General features: G+C 39.2%; 5 protein-coding genes across 6 annotated transcripts in view; 3 read left to right on the plus strand and 2 right to left on the minus strand.

The window, feature by feature from the left end:
- Positions 1-18236, plus strand: part of LOC146489800 (dehydrogenase/reductase SDR family member 4-like) — a 42868-nt gene that overhangs the window by 21531 nt on the left and 3101 nt on the right. Inside the window, exon 7 of the mRNA XM_085102694.1 lies at positions 17869-18003. Coding sequence (XP_084958820.1) covers positions 17869-18003 — 135 coding nt within the window. The remainder of the gene's footprint in view (positions 1-17868; positions 18004-18236) is intronic.
- The window catches only part of LOC146489802 (dehydrogenase/reductase SDR family member 4-like), a 99918-nt gene that overhangs the window by 6914 nt on the left and 74768 nt on the right, over positions 1-18236 (plus strand). The gene's annotated exons all lie outside the window — the stretch shown is intronic.
- On the minus strand, positions 5927-7397 carry LOC146489803 (uncharacterized). The gene has a single exon (XM_085101265.1). The coding sequence runs from the start codon at positions 7314-7316 to the stop codon at positions 5940-5942; it is 1377 nt and encodes a 458-aa protein (XP_084957391.1). The 5' UTR covers positions 7317-7397; the 3' UTR covers positions 5927-5939.
- LOC146489804 (uncharacterized) lies at positions 9445-11033 on the minus strand. Its single transcript, XM_085101383.1, has one exon. The coding sequence runs from the start codon at positions 10855-10857 to the stop codon at positions 9484-9486; it is 1374 nt and encodes a 457-aa protein (XP_084957509.1). The 5' UTR covers positions 10858-11033; the 3' UTR covers positions 9445-9483.
- Positions 13165-18236, plus strand: part of LOC146489805 (uncharacterized) — a 29553-nt gene continuing 24481 nt past the window's right edge. The window contains exons 1-2 of one of the 2 annotated variants that reach the window (XM_085102770.1): positions 13165-13512; positions 13759-14507. In XM_085102770.1, the coding sequence (XP_084958896.1) occupies positions 13198-13512; positions 13759-13776 (333 nt within the window). In that variant the 5' untranslated portion in view covers positions 13165-13197 and the 3' untranslated portion in view covers positions 13777-14507. The remainder of the gene's footprint in view (positions 13513-13758; positions 14508-18236) is intronic. The other variant, XM_085102761.1, reaches the window with a different exon arrangement.

Consider the following 18236-nt stretch of genomic DNA (forward strand, 5'->3'; position numbering starts at 1 on the left):
AGTGTGGTCCCATGGGAGTGAGAGTTAACTGTGTTGCACCAGGGATCATAAAAACAAGATTTAGTGAAGCAGTAAGTGTAAATAAACAACTTTTGCTTGGATAATATGTCGTTGTCTTGTTTGACAGACAGATTGAATGTATGACCTACAGCACTAGAGTGGTTGAGAATAATCTTCACAAGTTCAGCTATTTGCTAATTAACAATATGTACTCAAGATTTCTGGAACAGGGTGCGGCCTGAATCAACTATGCAATAGTTGAATGTTTCTTCTTGTGTGCATATTCTTTTCCTTTTGGACCTTTGATTGTAATATCTGATATGTATTTTATTTAATAATTCATTAACAAAACGGTTGCTTTCACATTATATCCTATATGTTTATGGAAATTTGATGTACTTCTTAAAACCCTCAAAGCTTTGAACTTGGGCTAACATTTGTTTTAAGAACTTACATCATATTTTTCTGTTGGGCAACTACACTGTATCAGCCAAATTATAACCCAAAGTACTGTTTGAACTGATTACAGCATTTGTAATAGAAAACTAGCAAGTTTATACTCATTTTGGATACCTTTGGTTTTAAATAGCTGTGGAAAAACGAATCACTACTTGAGCATTCACTTCAGCAGATTCCACTTCGAAGGTAAGACCACTTCACCAAATGCGTGGGTACCGTCCATTTATTTTTGTTAATTAGCATCTAAGACCTAATATTTTACAAGTTACAGAGCCACAGTAATAATAAATATTATTAAATACATGCTGTAAGGTGTGAGGCACTTTTTTCATTTTTTTAAGCTTAAAAGCTTAGATGTTATACCTCTATCTAATAGTGACAGTAGTAAAAACAATTGAAGGGCTGAGAGCATATTAATCATCACCCAACGACAGTTTTCTCTCAGGTCCTTTAAAACGCTATTTTAGGCTATCTGGAGTGCCTCATTTAAGGCTGCGCTATAATATTTTTATCTGTTTGGTCATTCTAGGGTAACATGAGTCTTTTCGAAATTACTAGGGCATCTTTGTCGGCATTTCCCGAAAACCTCAGGTCTTATTTCCTTTCCGAAAATCTTAGCTGACCTTTTTTCGGCACCCGAAACAACATTTTTATCAATCCGAATACACTAGGTTTAAATTTCCCAAAAATTCGAGGTCAAAATTCCCTTCAGAAAATTGTAGGAGATTAAGGGCCTTCTGAACAGGTAATTTACCGAAACGATCTGTCGGGTGCCCCTGAACCATCTTATGTGGAATTTTAAGCCAATTTTTCCTTTTGCTCAAACGTCTCTGAACTTTTGCATGAAGCCTTCATGATTTTAGTCGACATGACTGACTTTTTTCTTGGTGTATTTAATTTCAGTTCTCGAGAAAAACAAGGCCAAAATGTTGAGTCAGCAAAATTCAACATAAGACAGTCAAGCTCTCAGACCTTCAATTATACCAATCATCACCATGATAATCAACCTCCTCCACACCCAAGGTGGTTCTAACTTTTAAGTCTGTGGATAAAAAATGCAAATGAAGATGTGACCATTCAAACAAAAGCTACTACATGTAAGTAATAATGTCATACTGACAATACATGTGCACTGTTTTTCTTGTTGATAAAATTTTCAGGATTGGCATATCAGAGGATATTGGTGGAGCAGTTTCCTTCCTTTCTTCTGATCAAGCATCCTATATCACAGGAGAAACTCTTATTATTTCTGGTGGATTGCCGTCAAGGCTTTAAATAGAGTCTAATGTACCAATAAGGCACTGCACTTTAAACCCTCTTTGCCCTAACACCTATTATTAAAAACTGAATCATTGTATAATGCAATTCGAGGGATTTGACTGGCTTAGCGGCCATGGTATATGAGCCATTATACCATGGCCGAGAAATGGCGGTCATTAAATTGTCTGCTGGTTATTATTGCGCAGCGAAATCAGTAAGATCTAGCAATATTTCTTGATTGTTTTTAATAAAACAATTATTCCACTTGCGCTTGTTGGATATGGAATGATTATAGCCAACTCGGCGCTACGCGCCTCGTTGGCTATCTATCATCTCATATCCAACGCGCGCTCGTGGAATAATTGTTAAATATATAACTAAACTAGATTTTAAACACACCCTTTTTATTCAATAAACCACCCACCTCGAATAAGCACGCACCCTGAAAGGCCAAAAAGTTAAAAAGCACCCACCCTGAAAGCCCAAAATCTTAACAAGTGTCCACCCCACCCCTCTCTACAAAAATCATTTCTGTACTAGCCCAGCGTGAAGTAAGAGGAGCGTCAGTTGAGTTGCGTTCCAAAATTGTTTTTAGATAGGGTAGTCAATGAACTTTTATATTGTCTATGGCTTGTTCATGTTAGATTTTGTACTTTGCTCTATCTTGTTGAAGTCAAATAAACTTGTCATTCCTTGTTTTGTTATTCTCTAAATATGTCCTCACTTGCTGAAAATGTTGGAAAAATAATAAGTGCCCACCCTCATGGGTCCAAAATTAAGTAAGCCCACAGGACGGTAAATTGAATAAATACAGTACATTATGTACTTTTACACTGTAGAGAAGCTCATAATAGTAGAACTGATGAATAAGCTGTCACACAACTACACTGCTGTCATTGCATTATTATTAACCCTTTAAGATCCTCACCATGTCACAGCTTGATTAAAGGGGAAGTATCATGGGGTTTTTGATATCTTTTGTTAACAATGATGAAATAAGACCTTCAATCAGCTGCCAAATAATAAATTCTAGCATGACGAGAGGAAAGAAATCAACTCGATTCTTGGGGGAACAACTCGTGATCTGTTCTAGCGCATTTTGGAAACAAAAATGGGAGAACGTGAAAAACATTAGCCTAACATTTTTCAAGTTTCAATCCAATTCCATACCGGCCCACTCTGTCCCTGGCCAGAGGCACTTATCGACAGTTTTATTGTACTGGGGTGATAATTTATGACAAACTTGGCAATTATTTCGTTGTTTCTGCTGAGACAAACATTTTTGGGTTTTGAGATGACAGCAAGTTTGCGTGATACTTCCCCTTTAAACATTCAGGTCATGAGAATAAAATAAATGATCATCAAAAAATAACATGCATTGACTGACAAATCCTCTCAACTAGTGCCATAATAAATAAGTATAGAATAGTATGGGGAATATACATGTTGATATTAGTTGTTAAATGGTTCAGCAATTGCATAACTTGTAAGACACCTCCTCTTGCTGTGAAGGTATAGCATTGCAGCATTGCGGCAGTTATTGCTTTGAATTGGTCTTTAGGTCAGATGATAGGAGGGTAATGGTTCAAAACTAGTTTTGTCTCTAAAATTTAGCATTGTTTTCTTAGACAAGAAGCTCCACTCCACATTGTGTCACGTCATGTCTTTCTTGCCAGGTGTGTAAATGGGTACCAGCAAACAAAATACCGGCAGCAAATCTGCAGTGAACTAGCATCCAATCAGTGGGGAGGGGGAGGGGGAGGAGGAAGAGAGTAAGGGTGCATTTGATTGACTCTATTCCAGAGTAGGAATACTACTAACAATCCTTTCAAGAAATCCATCAAAAGAGTTTCCTTGGAGTAGCTGGGATACAAAATCAGGCTTAAATTATAATGTGTTTATTTATTTATTTATATTTATTTATATACATTATTTAAACAGAAATTCCAGTTCAGCGTAGCTGGTTTAAATGGAGATCTGTATAAAATAATAATAATAAATAATCAAATATAGAAATGAAAGCAAAAAATCGTTCAAAGAGTTCATGAAGGTGAGAAATTAACTGAGGTGATTTAGATGTTTCTTGACTCTCAGTTTAAAACTAGTGAGAGACTGATCATGACGTAAGTTACGAGGAAGAGTGTTCCAGGATTTGGCGGCATTGTACTTAAAAGATGTTTGAAATTTAGTAGTCTTGGCAAGAGGCAGGCGAATAAGGTCTTTGTTCCTAGTGTTGTAGTTATGGATCTGCTCCGAGGAGTGGAAGTCATCTAGCAGATAAGCTGGGGCCAAGCCATTGATACACTTATAGACCTGTATGCACTTTTGGTATTCTCTGCGGCATTGAAGGGATGGCCACTTCAATGTTTGCTGTATATCGGTATCAGTAGCCTTGCGACCCGCAATTATTCCCGCAGCTCGCTTGAGAAGACGGTCAAGGTAGATCTTGTTTCCCTGACCGCAACCATCCCACACAACGCAACAGTAATCGAATAACGGTAGAACCATAGCATTAAACAGAGTAATGCAAGCTTCTTTTGGGATGACTTTCCGGGCTCTACGAAGCATTCCAAGGCGGGACGAGATTTTATTTCCGATATGATCAATGTGCTCGTTCCAATTTAGGCAAGGATCCATAAACACGCCCAGATATTTAAATTTGTATACCCTTTCAAGATTTGTGTCATTAACACTAACTGCGAATGACTGGACTGAGCTCAATTTTTGGTGAGTTCCCAAAAGCATAACTTTGGTCTTCGAGTGACTTAACTTTGGTCTTCGAATGTGTCGGTGAAAGTTTGCAGAAATGTCTTTTCTAACAGCTGGTCCGCTTATTCTTATTCGGGAATACAGTCAATCGAACGCACCTACTATTCTTAGCTGCATTAAAGCTCCTGTAGAATGGGTCTCCTAGGCTCAAAATGAGGCGGGTAGAGAGTAAGACAGACTTTGATCCTCAGTGGTTCATAATATGAAGCTTAACCCAGTGTTTATCTAGCTCTGTTAGGTCACCCATGATATGGTCACTAAATATTCTCATCAGAAGCAGTAACAAACGCAAAATAATTATTGTTTTGTTTGACCAACTACTGTTTGAATAACCCACTACCTTGGCTTAAAATTTGATTGGGGCAGAATGCGTATACTATAATGAGGGCAAAACCAAAATCAACAAAAAAATCCAAATCGAGAGAAAACTAGTCCACTAATTGGCTTATCAAGCAGAATCGCATTGTTAAGAATCACGATTTGCAACAAAAAATAACTAAATTTCAGAAGAAAAAAACCGACTTTTTTAAGTCAACACTAGGAACGGCTATAACCTTAGAGTGCTTACTTACATGTGTTTTTTGTTCATTCAGATTTTTCAAGTTCTTCTTTCGCTTCTAAGGCTTTTCTAAGGCTTATCTTGAGCTTGCTTTAAATCGTGCTCAAACGTGAAGCCTAAATCGCGTACATTCGACGAGGCTCTGGAGATCTAGCAAGCCAAGAATAGAAACTTTAGCCGTCTGTACCATTCTGCTTTCTGCTTTTGGTATAGAGACTAGGTAGAACTTTTCTCCGTCAATTTCTACAGCAGTGTCAGTAGCCATTTTGTAGCTATCTCATAGGCCTTCTGTTGTGGACACGCGGGGGATTGTATTGCTGTGTAGCTGAATTACGAAGGTGGACCGCGTTCAGTTTATTAAGTTCAGGTGTGTATTCTATTCTTGGAAACAGGATCATTTACAGAAATCTGACCAATACTGGCATTTACTGACCATATTTGGTTGAAAAGCTAGTGCTATGCAGCTGTTTCTATTCTTGGAAACAGGATCATTTACACAAAACTGACCAATGCTGGCATTTACTGACCATATTTGGTTGGAGAGTGCTATTGTTTACGTAAATAGTCTGGGTTGTTTTTTGTCAATAAGATCCACTTTTTTTATTTTCTTGGAAAGCAGAATCGCTTCGGTTTCTTAATATCTAAATATTATCATCAATCACACTGCCGTTTACATCCCATATTCTGTTGCAAAGTGAAATGTAGTTGCTAACACTTCTTGGATCCTTTTCTGAAAACTGAAAACAAGTCCACTAATTGGCTTATCAAGCAGAATTGCATTGTAAAGAATCACGATTAGGAACGGCTAAAGTAATTACCCTTCGCTCATTATTTACATGTGTTTTTAGTTCATTCAGATTTTTCAAGTTCTTTTTTCGCTTTTAAGGCTTTGCTAAGGCTTATCTTGAGCTTGCTTTAAATCGTGTGCTAACATGGTGGCTAGCTCACGTACATTCTTCTTTGCCTGCTCGATGGTTGGGTTGTCCTCCAGGTAGTTGTGCAGGTCTTGTCTGGTCTCCTTGATCTGTAACATGTAGACACCACACACATCATCCAGGGCAACCCATTGGGAATAGTACTGCAGGGCCTGTTGCTTGAATGATGCCGATGTCCAGATTTTGATTCGCTTCTCCTCAGAGAGCTTCATGGCTGTTTCAACACTCTGTTGAATGTCTCCCTTAGCCAGAGACTCGCAATGCGCCTGCATCTGCTCCCAGAATAAGATTGCGGTCGTCATGATGGCAGAAAGAGATTTGAGTGCGCCAATAGAACTGTGCAAGGCTTCAATGGCCGCTTCCAGCAACAGATCGTCATGTTGGCAGTTCTTGATTTTTTCTGTGAATTCTATCCATTGAAGTATCGCGTCTTGGCGAAGATCTCGCTGTTTCTGCATTTCTTCTATTTCCTTTTTCTTTTCTTCGCTTGCCATCTTCATTGCCTCTTTGTATCCTGATTTGTCAGCAATTTCTTCCAACTTTTCCAGCGCCTGTGCAGTATTGAGAGTCGCTGCCGCCGCTGCAGCTCCTAAGATGCCTGTGAAGGCACTTGTGATTGTACTTAGAAGGCTGTCCTGTGCTTCCATCGCCTTGTCTTCTCTGTTTTGAGCCTCGTTGTACATTGCCTTTGCATTCTCTTCTGCTTCAATTGCATTCTTCTGCTGCATGACCGCTCTCTGCTTTTTTATTTCAAATTCCTTCCTCTCTTCCTTTCGAGCTTTCTTTCTTTTCTCTTCGTATCCTCTTTCTCTCTGTGTGTCTTCTAAGGCGTCGATTACATCGGTAATTGCCTGTTCAAAGTCGTTGTGCAGTTCTTCAGCAGCCTTCACCATATCTTTGGCGATGCTGGTAAGCTGCGAGAGTGTTTCCAGCGCCATCTCTTCCAGTCCGTCTAGCAAGTATTGATAGGTCCCTTTTAGTTCTTCGAGTACACTCTGTGACGCTTGTTGGAATTTGTGTACGGTGACAGCTGATTTATCGGCTAGTTTCGTAATCTTGTAGCCAACTCGCTGTACTTTAATCTGTACCTCAGTGTGCCCTGCTACGCCGTTGTAAGCTACGCGGATAAAGTTACCAAGCTTTCCTAAGTCTTCCACGAGGCTTTGGAGATCTAGCGAGTCAAGAAGAGAAGTTTTAGCCGTCTGTACCATTCTGCTTTCTGCTTTTGGTATAGAGACTAGGTCGAACTTTTCTCCGTCAATTTCTACAGCAGTGTTAGCCATTTTGTAGCTATTTCTTAGGTCTTCTGTTGTGGACACGCAGGGGATTATCATATCTGTCTAGCTGAATTACGAAGGTGGACCGCGTTCAGTTTGTTAAGTTCAGGTGTGTATTCTATTCTTGGAAACAGGATCATGTACAGAAATCTGACCAATACTGGCATTTACTGACCATATTTGGTTGTAAGTGCAATGCAGCTGTTTAAGTAAATTGTCTGGATCTCTATTCAATTCTTGGAAACAGGATCATACAAAAATCTGACCAATGCTGGCATTTACTGACCATATTTGGTTGGAAAGTGCTATTGTTTACGTAAATAGTCTGGATCGTTCTTTGTCAATATGATCCAGGGCCCCTCAGGATAACAGCCCCGTAGCTGATTGGGCCACCCTGTCTAAATAAAGTTCACTTACTTACTTACTTTTATTTTCTTGGAAAGCAGAATCGCTTCGGTTTCTTTATATTTAATTATTATATGGCTGGCTCTGCGAGCGGGCAAGATGAGTCAAATCCTGCGCTGTGATTGGCTACCCGAGCGGGCAAGATGGAGCTATCTTGCCCTCTCGGGATTACCCGTTGCCCGTCCGCTTGGCATCGAAAATTTAATCCAAACAACAATGCAATCTTTTCTTCGATTTTCTCGTTGTTTTGAGGGGAAACGCTCACTAAAAAGTTCGGTAAACTCTCAACATTTACTTAAAGGGAAGGAAAGAGAATGAAATCGTCCTGGTGTAGTGAAAGTTTTGTTTCAGCTACAATGAATGTGAGTTGAATCGGTGAATTGCTCTGCGTGTAGTATTTTAGATTGAGTTGATTTTGTAAAACTTATTGTCTCAAGTCGGGTGCTAAATTGATAAGTTTTCTAGGTTTGCAATGACTGTATTTAAATCATAGCGTAGTGGAAGTTGCGTTTAGTGTTTAGAGCAGTTCAGAAAAGTATTTTTTTCAAGTTCGCCGACGAAGCTCACGTTTTTAATTTACCAGCGTCTTGCTAGTTGTAAACAACAAAATTTTTTTTATTATTATTTTTTTTTATTTTATCCACCACGACATAGATTCATAGAAAGTTACAGTGAATAATAGACTAAGATCTTACATAAGTTGACAGTGAATAATAATAGTAAAAGAAGAAGTAGGAAGTGGCGAGGAGACCTCAAGAAACCCCCGGGCTTATACTGAGTGGTCTCCTCGAAGATAATTTTATGTTAGAACTGTAAGACTAGTAAAGACATTGTATTTAGATTTTTTAACATACGGTGGTAAGACTATAAAGACATAACAGAGTCGGACGTTTCATACAATTAACTGAGGAAATCAAGAAACTTTCTTTTGAAGGTGGATAGACTAGGGGAAGACTTAATTGAAGACGTAATCTTATCAAAGTTTCGCCCAGTTTTTTTATTTCCCCCGCTAGTTTTTCGGCTTATGTTTGCATATAATCAAAATCTATTGTTTCATTCAAAAATTAATGATTGGAAGCCAAAAACTGTGTAAAAGTGTTTTTTATTTACGCCAACGGGCGATCGGCTGAAAATGGCGAGTTTGCCGGATTCTATTCAAATCTTTCCGCTTTTGCGAAAATCTAAATTTTTCGTTCTCAATCATTGAAGACTCCTTTAGGATTCCTTGTTTTCCTCGATTACATGCTAACACAAAAATGCACTGAAAATAAATCTTGCACAGGCCGGCTATGAAAAATTTCTTTCCGAGCAGAGCAGTTTTATGTCCTGTTTTGTTTTGTTGTTGTAGTTTTAACTTGAAGGTAAAGCCATATAAAAAATCCTCTATTGACCAATCTTGTTCGGTCAAGATGGCTGGATATTGGTCTTGGTCTATTTTTGCGTTTTTATAGACCTCGACTTCGTCTCGGTCCATAAAAACGCAAAAAAAAAAAAAAAAACTTGGCCAATATCCAGCCATCTTGAACTCACGCTTGGTCAATAACGCATATATATTATCATCACTCACATTGACGTTTTCATTCCATGTTTTTGTTGCAAAGTGAAATGTAGAACGTTGTTTACACTTCTTAGATCCTTTTCTGAAAACTGAAAACTAGTCCATTAATTGGCTTATCAAGCAGAATTGCATTGTTAAGAATCACGATTTGCAACAAAAAAATAACTAAATTTCAGAAAAGAAAAACCCCGACTTTTTAAGCGAACACTTGGAACGGCTAAGGTAATTACCTTAGAGTGCTAACGTACATGTGTTTTTTGTTCATTCAGATTTGTCAAGTTCTTTTTTCGCTTCTAAGGCTTTCTTGGTTTCCTCTCTCAGCTTTTCTTGAGCTTGCTTTAAATCTTGCGCAAACGTGATGGCTAGCTCACGTACATTCTTCTTTGCCTGCTCGATGGTTGGGTTATCTTTCAGGTAGTTGTACAGGTCTTGTCTGGTCTCCTTGATCTGCTCCATGTAGACACCACACACATCATCCAGGGCAACCCATTTGGAATAGTACCGCAGGGCCTTTTTCTTGAATGATGTCGATGTCCAGATTTTGATTCGCTTCTCTTCAGAGAACTTCATGGCCGCCTCAACACTCTGCTTTATGTCTCCTTTAGCCAGAGACTCGCAGTGCTCCTGCATCTGCTCCCAGAATAAGGCTGCTTTCCTCATGTTGGCAGAAAGAGATTTGAGTGCGCCAATAGAACAGTGCAAGGCTTCAATGGCCGCTTCCGCCAACGTATCGTCATGTTGGCAGTTCTTGATTTTTTCTGTGAATTCTATGCATTGTAGTATCGCGTCTTGGCGAAGATCTCGCTGTTTCTGCATTTCTTCCATGTGCTTTTTCTTTTCTTTGTTTGCCATCTTCATGGCTTCTTTGTATCCTGACTTGTCACCAGTTGGCGCCAACCTTTCCAGCCCCTGTTCAGTATTTAGAGCCGCTGCAGCTCCTATGATGCCTGTAAAGGCACTTGTGATTTTATTTAGAATGCTGTCTTGTGCTTCCATCGCCTTGTCTTCTCTCTTTTGAGCCTCGTTGTACAGTGCCTTTGCAATCTCTTCTGCTTTAATTGCATTCTTTTGCTGCATGACCGCTTTCTGCTTTTTCATTTCAAACTCCTCCCTCTCTTCTTTTCGAGCTTTTTTTCTTTTCTCCTCAGATTCTTTGGCTCTCTGTGTGTCTTCTAAGGCGTCGTTCACATCGGTTGCAACCTGCTCAAAGTCGTTGTGCAGTTTCTCAGCAGCCTTCACCATATCTTTGGCGACGCTGGAAAGCTCTGAGAATGTTTCCAGCGCCATCTCTTCCAGTCCGTCTAGCAAGTATCGATAGGTCCCCTGAAGTTCTTCGAGTACACTCTGTGACGCATCTTTGAATTTTTGCAAAGTGACAGCTGATTTATGGGGCAGTTTCGTAATCTTGTAGCCAACTCGCTGTACTTTAATCTGTACCTCAGTGTGCCCTGCTACGCCGTTGTAAGCTACGCGGATAAAGCTATCGAGCTTTCCCAAGTCTTCCGTGAGGCTCTGGAGATCTAGCAAGCCAAGAATAGAAACTTTAGCCGTCTGTACCATTCTGCTTTCTGCTTTTGGTATAGAGACTAGGTCGAACGTTTCTCCGTCAATTTCTACAGCAGTGTCAGTAGCCATTTTGTAGCTATCTCTTAGGCCTTCTGTTGTGGACACGCAGGGGATTGTATTGCTGTGTAGCTGAATTACGAAGGTGGACCGCGTTCAGTTTATTAAGTTCAGGTGTGTATTCTATTCTTGGAAACAGGATCATTTACAGAAATCTGACCAATACTGGCATTTACTGACCATATTTGGTTGTAAGTGCTATGCAGTTGTTTAAGTAAATTGTCTTGATCTCTATTCAATTCTAGGAAACAGGATCATTTACACAAATCTGACCAATGCTGGCGTTTACTGACCACATTTGGTTGGAAAGTGCTATTGTTTACGTAAATAGTCTGGATCGTTTTTTGTCAATATGATCCACTTTTTTATTTTCTTGGAAAGCAGAATCGCTTCGGTTTCTTTATATTTAAATATTATCATCACTCACTCTGACGTTTTCATTCCATGTTTTTTGCAAAGTGAAATATAGCTGTTTACACTTCCTAGATCCTTTTCTAAGAGCTGAAAACTAGTCCACTAATTGGCTTATCAAGCAGAATTGCATTGTTAAGGATCACGATTTGCAACCAAAAATAACTAAATCTCGGGAAAAAAACCCGACTTTTTTAAGTTGATACTAGGAACGGCTAAAGTAATTACCTTAGAGTGCTTTCTTTCATGTGTTTTTTGTTCATTCGGATTTTTCAAGTTATTTTTTCGCTTGTAAGGCTTTCTTGTTTTCCTCTCCCAGCTTTTCTTGAGATTGCTTTAAATCTTGCTCGGCAAACGTGATGGCTAGCTCACGTACATTCTTCTTTGTCTGCTCGATGGTTGGGTTATCCTCCAGGTAGTTGTACATGTCTTGTCTGCCGGGTCTTCTTGATCTGCAACATGTAGACACCACACAAATCATCCAGGGCAACCCATTTGGAATAGTCAATGTCCAGATTTTGTTTCGCTTCTCTCTGGGTACTTCTCCATGGCCACAAATTTCGAAGACTTTTATCGAAGAAAACTTAAAAACTAAGACGAAATTTTATTTCGATCAGTTACCTCGACTGCTTGTAAATTGATTATCCTGTCAAGAAATGAGTTAACTGATGCTGTCCGAGCGACCTGAATGTACGAATAAGGAAGGGTAATAGCTTGCAGCGTCGTTGGGATATAATTTTGCCGTCGTCAGTCGTTCTTAGAAAGATCGAATGGTGCGTGAGGTCGTGAAGATGTAACCTGCGATTATAACCAAATATAGCTGCGTTCGCATTTGTATCCCATGTGGTGTTTCGCAAAGTAATGCTGTTGCAACTTGTTTTGCCACAAGGACATCGAACATGATGTTAGGCTGAAAGGCGTTTCAGAATATTTTATTAAGCCAAGTTATCCCTTAAAAAGTATTAATCACCGAAGACATTTGATGCATTATATTATCAAGGAATGTGAGTGTTGCATCAGACGCTCCGCGAAACTGTCGGAGAGGTATCTTTTGGAGGTGTTTGGAGCCTTTGACCAAACACGAACCACGAGGTCTTTGATACGACGTCTCAATCGCTCATATGGTACATCCAATAAATGCTTATAAGTCTTATAAGCTATGATAGAGTTTGACAATGTAAATGTAATGTAATGTAATGGAGGAAGAGAGAATGTTGATTTCGTCTTCTCGTTTTGGGGGAGTATGTGCCAAAAAAACTTGTATTTTTTTAACAATAGGCCTTATCACGGTTTTCGACGCCATTTTGACGGGTAGGCAAACAGGCTTGAAATAACAGTGTTGTACGGAAATCCGATGTGAAATAATTTTCATAAAATATCGCGTCTGGAAAATTCATGAATTGGAAACTTTTGGCACTAGGAAAAAGATTTTGAGAAAAATAATTGAAAGATGTAGCTGTGACAGAAAGCGTCCAGTCGTGTTTTGAACTTTCCATACATTTCCCTGTATTTTTTCCCGCGAACTATTTTTAGGAGCAGTTCACGGCTGGTTCGCTATACAGACAAATGTATGGAAAGTTCCAAACACGACTGGACGCTTTCTGTCACAGCTACATCCCTCAAATTTTGTTCTTAAAATCCTTTTTCTAGTGCCAAAAGTTTCCAATTCATGAATTTTTTAGATGCAATGTTTTATGAACATTATTTGACATCGGATTTCCATACAAACACTGTTATTTCAAGCCTGTTTGCCTACCCGTCAAAATGGCGTCGAAAACCGTGATAAGGCCTATTACCTAATAGCCAAAATGAGTCTATACTTTAGACTTTCCAACGAGTCATGATTACGAGATTACTTAACTGTCAAATTAAGATTCCTTCATAGCTTCCTTTTAATAGGTTATCTTCCCTTTGCTTCTTTAGACAGAGAGCGACCTAAAGATGATTTCATTGACAGTAGAGAAACTGAGGAAAGAGCGAGAAGCTTGCCATGAGATACTGAGTGACATCAAAAACATGACGTCATTTATTATGCAAGCTGTTGCATTCTGGGACGAGGTGGTTGCAGTGACCAAAGAAGCCACAATAAAAACTGAACACCTGGAAAGGATCGTAAGACTGGCTGGAAGGAAAACCAACCCTGTGAGGATTCTAAGGAGCGGTGGAACCCAGACAATGGTGTCATCTTTCAAAGATCGCTGGATGGAAGTAGCAAAAATGATTACTTCAGATAGAAACAATGTGATTTTTGAAGAGGTAGCACTTATTTTATTGTTATCATTTTGGCAAAGAATAAGTTAGAGACGTGATCATTTTCCTGCCATTCGTTGCAATCCATTTTCTCTGCCAATGTTTTTTTCTGTCGCTCGAGGCCGCTCGTGTGAGAAAAAAAAACACTGCAAAGCAAAAAACAGGTCAAGTTTGCTCACACGCTTAGGTGTACTTTAATTTACGGTGTCTTCGTATTAAGATATTAAAGTTACCTACTTTTTCTTTCAACAGGTCAATGCTCTTATGTAATCATTAAGCTACTGTGAAACCACTTGGCTGCAAGTTTTTTTTTCTCGCAAAACATGCAAAAGAACGCTTTGACGACAAACAGAAGCAACCAGCAGCAAGCCAGTTGAGTTGTACCATCCTCAGCCTGCCATCTTGAAATCATCTTTGACAATAATGGCAAAGAATCTCTTAGCTTCTTTTATACTTTTGAGAACGTATGTTGACAAAAAATGTTCAAGCTAAATACGGTGTTACTGTGTTCAAAACAAGCACAACAGTTGACTTCGTAACCTACCATGCATTTAGCTCGTGTTTTGATATCATTAAACAAGAAGTTCCGCTATAAAAGGGCAAGCCCCTCCTTCATTTCACACCTTTGTGGGCCTGAGATGCCAATTTAGACGCTGTTCAGTCGTGGCAAGTTGATGACGCAGAAGTCCTCTGAAAAATATGCCTCAACATATTATAATATCCCTATAGCAATATAAGATATCAAGCTCTAATATGTTTAACAAGGGTTATTTTGAAAACTAAGCCGATTTTATCGGTAAAAGCCGGAGAAAAAGGCTTTTATACCGGAACTTCCTGTTAACAAGGTAATTAACAAAAGCATTAACCAGCAAAAGAGAGAAAAACAAGTAAGAAGTAGTAGCCTTGGCCTTGGAGAGGTGTGTTTTATAGAACATTCCGTTGCTTTGTTAAACGTTGACCCCTTTTGCACGTGAACAGAGCGTGAGTGAGGGTGGCGTGATGTCGTCATAAGATTCAGGCGTTTTTCAAAGCTTTTTTTTGTCTTTTGTTTTTCTTTGCAAATGGTCCCTGTTGTATTTAATGCCTTGGTTGTTCTATATAACAAATCCCTTAATGACTGGTCGCTCAGGAACCAGTTAATTTTGTTTTCCTCGATTCTCGGGAAACATTGAGATTCGAGGGAAACAAAATTAACTGTTTCCCTCCAGACCAGTTAGTTAATCTCATACACAGATGTTTGTCTTCGGAGTAAACATCTGGTAAAATCGATCACGTTCTCCAATCTGGTTTGTCAATGAAAATGTCCCGATTCAAGTGGCGTCAACCATTTTCACCTTTGCTTTGTACACGCGTAAACGCATGACTTACAAAAAGTGGTTTCTTGTGTCGATTTAAGCTAATCGTTTCAATGAACTGTGACAAGTTCTTATAAACATACATTTTTTTATAGTGTTATGTCTGTTAAAAATTTTGTGAAAATGTTTGCCTTGCAATCTGTCATGTAATACTCGATAATACAGCGCGCGCACTTTGGCCACCATTTCCAATAAACAAAACTTTGACGGCGGCGTTCTTCTTTCCCAGAAACTTGTAATCATTGATTTTTTTTTTTTTTTTTTGCTGAATACGGTCACTAGGTGAAATGTTACCGACATTTATGCCAACAAATTGATGATGAAAACCCATTTCGGGTAATTCGTGAGCAAAACAATCTCGCTCCCAGAGCCCGCGTTCCCTGACATTCTTGGCGCTGACCAAACGACACGTGGGCTCTGGGAACGAGATTTTGAGCAAAGTCTTTTTGCTTCAATTGTTGAGCATGCGCAGTTGTGCTGTTACATTCCTGACATATGAAAACGGATGAGTAATGCAGAGTATACTGAGTAACGTATTGCATGTTACAAATGTCAAGCACAAAAGTCTCTGAGGTATTCTTTGACAGAAAAAAAATTTATACAATGCTGGGTTGTTTGTTATATTTGTTTTCAAGGGAGTGAATTAAATCTTTGTTTATGCTTCCAGGTCCAGATTTTTTATCTTTTATCCTTTAAAACACTCCTCTTTACATACATTCATACACACATGCATACATACTTACAAAACCTTTATTTCATCTCGAATTTTAGAGTAGCTACAAACTTAGCTAATATCTCCGAGAAATAAATAACGTTAACACAAACAAAAAAAAAAGCCAAGAAAGATAAATAAAAATAAAACCTCTAAAACTGGTAACTATAATTCTGCAAATTCATTTCACTGGGCAAAAGTATCCAGGCTTTGCAGACGTCTCTTGAAGTCAGAAAAAGCACTCTCCTTAATTCTTCAGGAAGAGCATTCCATTGCTCTTACTAAACCACCAGCAAAACTAGTTTTCACGCCGTCGTTTTGCGTTTTTCGCAGTCGTTTTTTAAAGCGAGTTTAACAGGCTTACGACGTCAACGCCAACGAAAAATGAACGTTACCGCCTTGAAAATATAACTTCGCGTTACTTGAACTACATACTTCTCGGTTATGGCAATTCGTTTAACTTGTACAATTTGGCCAAACAATCCAGTAAAAGAATAGGTAAGAACGGTGTTTAAGCTGGGACAGAGCCTTAAAAGGTTACCTTAGTGTGGTCACATTCTCCAGAAACCCTTGAATTTTGTCATTCCTCGTTGTTGTTTGGCTGAGTACGGCGAAGAATTGTACCAAGATTTGTAACGCACGTGCAGGGCCTTTTTTTCCCCCAATAAACCTATTGTTTTGTGACGGCCTCGTACGTTACCGTCGCCGTAGTAGCTTCTTAAACCCCCTATAGCAAGACAACTCAAAACGATCACCTGGGAGGCTACGAACAAAATCGCGCTTCGAGGTAGCTTCTTCCATTGTTTATGAATAAGGGTTCTTTCTATATTCCGCCGTAATTGCGGTAATTCTTGTGGGGCAATCGAATAGAATGGCAATAGCGTTTTCAGAAAGTTTTCAGAAACCCCGAAAGTTATTCTGTTGCCTAGAAGCGAATCATTGAACCAAAAGAAAAATGCTGGTTCCAATAATTAGAGAATACAATCTCGTGAGGTGGCCGTCGTTTCCATACAGCCAAAATTTATTTTCCGCTGGCCGCCAGAGGTTATCAAACCGGATTTTAACGCACATGTCACGTTTGTTACACAGGTTTCCCAAGCTTGTCATTTTGTACCAGCTTAACTTTTAAGGATTCCAATCGGAACTTCGTCTAAACGCAGGCATTTATTTAGTGTAATTTTAAGTAAATCTCCAGATTATCGGGTATAACTTACCAACTAAAAAAAGCGCTAGTTTTATTGAGTTCCAGGTGTTTTAAAACCGGCTGTGGAAACAGCTCTGCAGGGCACAAGGGAAAACAGCCATTCTAAAATCAATGCAAAAAGGGTGGACTTCTATTACACCTATACAGTATTTTAAGCTTCAGTCCTTATTGATCAGCTTACTCGATTATGATAATCAGCAACCTTTTCCCCCAACGTTTTTATTCTCTTTCAGAAAAAAAAAATGCTCCAATATACACTGGCCAGTTGTTAAATCTCTCCATCTTGAACATGCATATCAATAATTTAATCATTTAATATGAACCCCTTGCACTTTTGAGCGGTGCTGTATACACTAACCCAACTTGCATTTTTCACAAGTTGTTTCCACAACGTTTTAGCCAAACTTTCACAGTTATCTGTCCTCCTCACCCAAACCTTTTTGTGTGTTTTTGTGTCCTCCTTTTCACTACCACCAAGTGCTGATCACTTGTAAAACAATTGCCATCTAAGTGCCTAATGAATGCTTGGTTGATAAGCTTATTTGGCCTCTGTTAAGAGATTTAAGTGCTGACGTCACGAGCGTTAACCCTTCACTCTAACAAAGGGCCAACAGGGACTCAAAACATCACCATGCAGGAAATGATGGTTTGACTGCAGAATTTTATGCCTCCATGCACTTGATAAAACCAAACATTCATTTCTACTCCCCCCTCCCCCACCCACCAATGCACTAGGTACCACAGTTAATTTTAGAAACTAATGCTCTTATGTACATGCCTAATGGGTTATTTGGATTGTTTAGAGCAAGGCATTTTCATTGCAACTTGCATAGCACTTACTTTAGACTGCAAGCAGTCCCTTTCTGGATAGTCGAGAGGTCGCACGAAATAGCTGAGTGCGAAAAACTGGAGCAAACGAGCGGAGAGGGCCTTCTCCTCGGCTCAGTCTCGCTGCGCTGTGAGCGCACCCTCTCGACTAACCAGAAAGGGACTGCTTGCAGTCTACACTTACTTAAGTACATGCGAGCGTCATTTGGTTACTTCAAATCGTAGTTTAGTTCTGAGTACTGATAATATACTGTTGTCTCTAGGGCCTTGGTGCCTATTCTGTAAGCAAGACAGCTCTGCTGGGTCTGACAAAGGTGTTAGCCAATGAGTGTGGTCCCATGGGAGTGAGAGTTAACTGTGTTGCTCCAGGGATCATAAAAACAAGATTTAGTGAAGCAGTAAGTGTAAAACAACTTTTGCTTGGATATGTCATTTTTGTGTGACTGACAGATTGAATGTATGACCTACAGCACTAGAGTGGTTGAAAAGTACAGCTATTTAGTAATTAACAATTAGATTATGTACTCAAGAACGGAACAGAAGAGGGTGAATGCCACTATCAAACATGGAAATCGAAAAGGAATAATTCAATAAATTATTGTTTTGGTGTAAATCTAGTTTACCATTCATT

Source organism: Pavona decussata, unplaced genomic scaffold, assembly GCF_977016875.1.
Source record: "Pavona decussata unplaced genomic scaffold, jaPavDecu1.1 SCAFFOLD_3, whole genome shotgun sequence".
Lineage (NCBI taxonomy): Eukaryota > Metazoa > Cnidaria > Anthozoa > Scleractinia > Agariciidae > Pavona > Pavona decussata.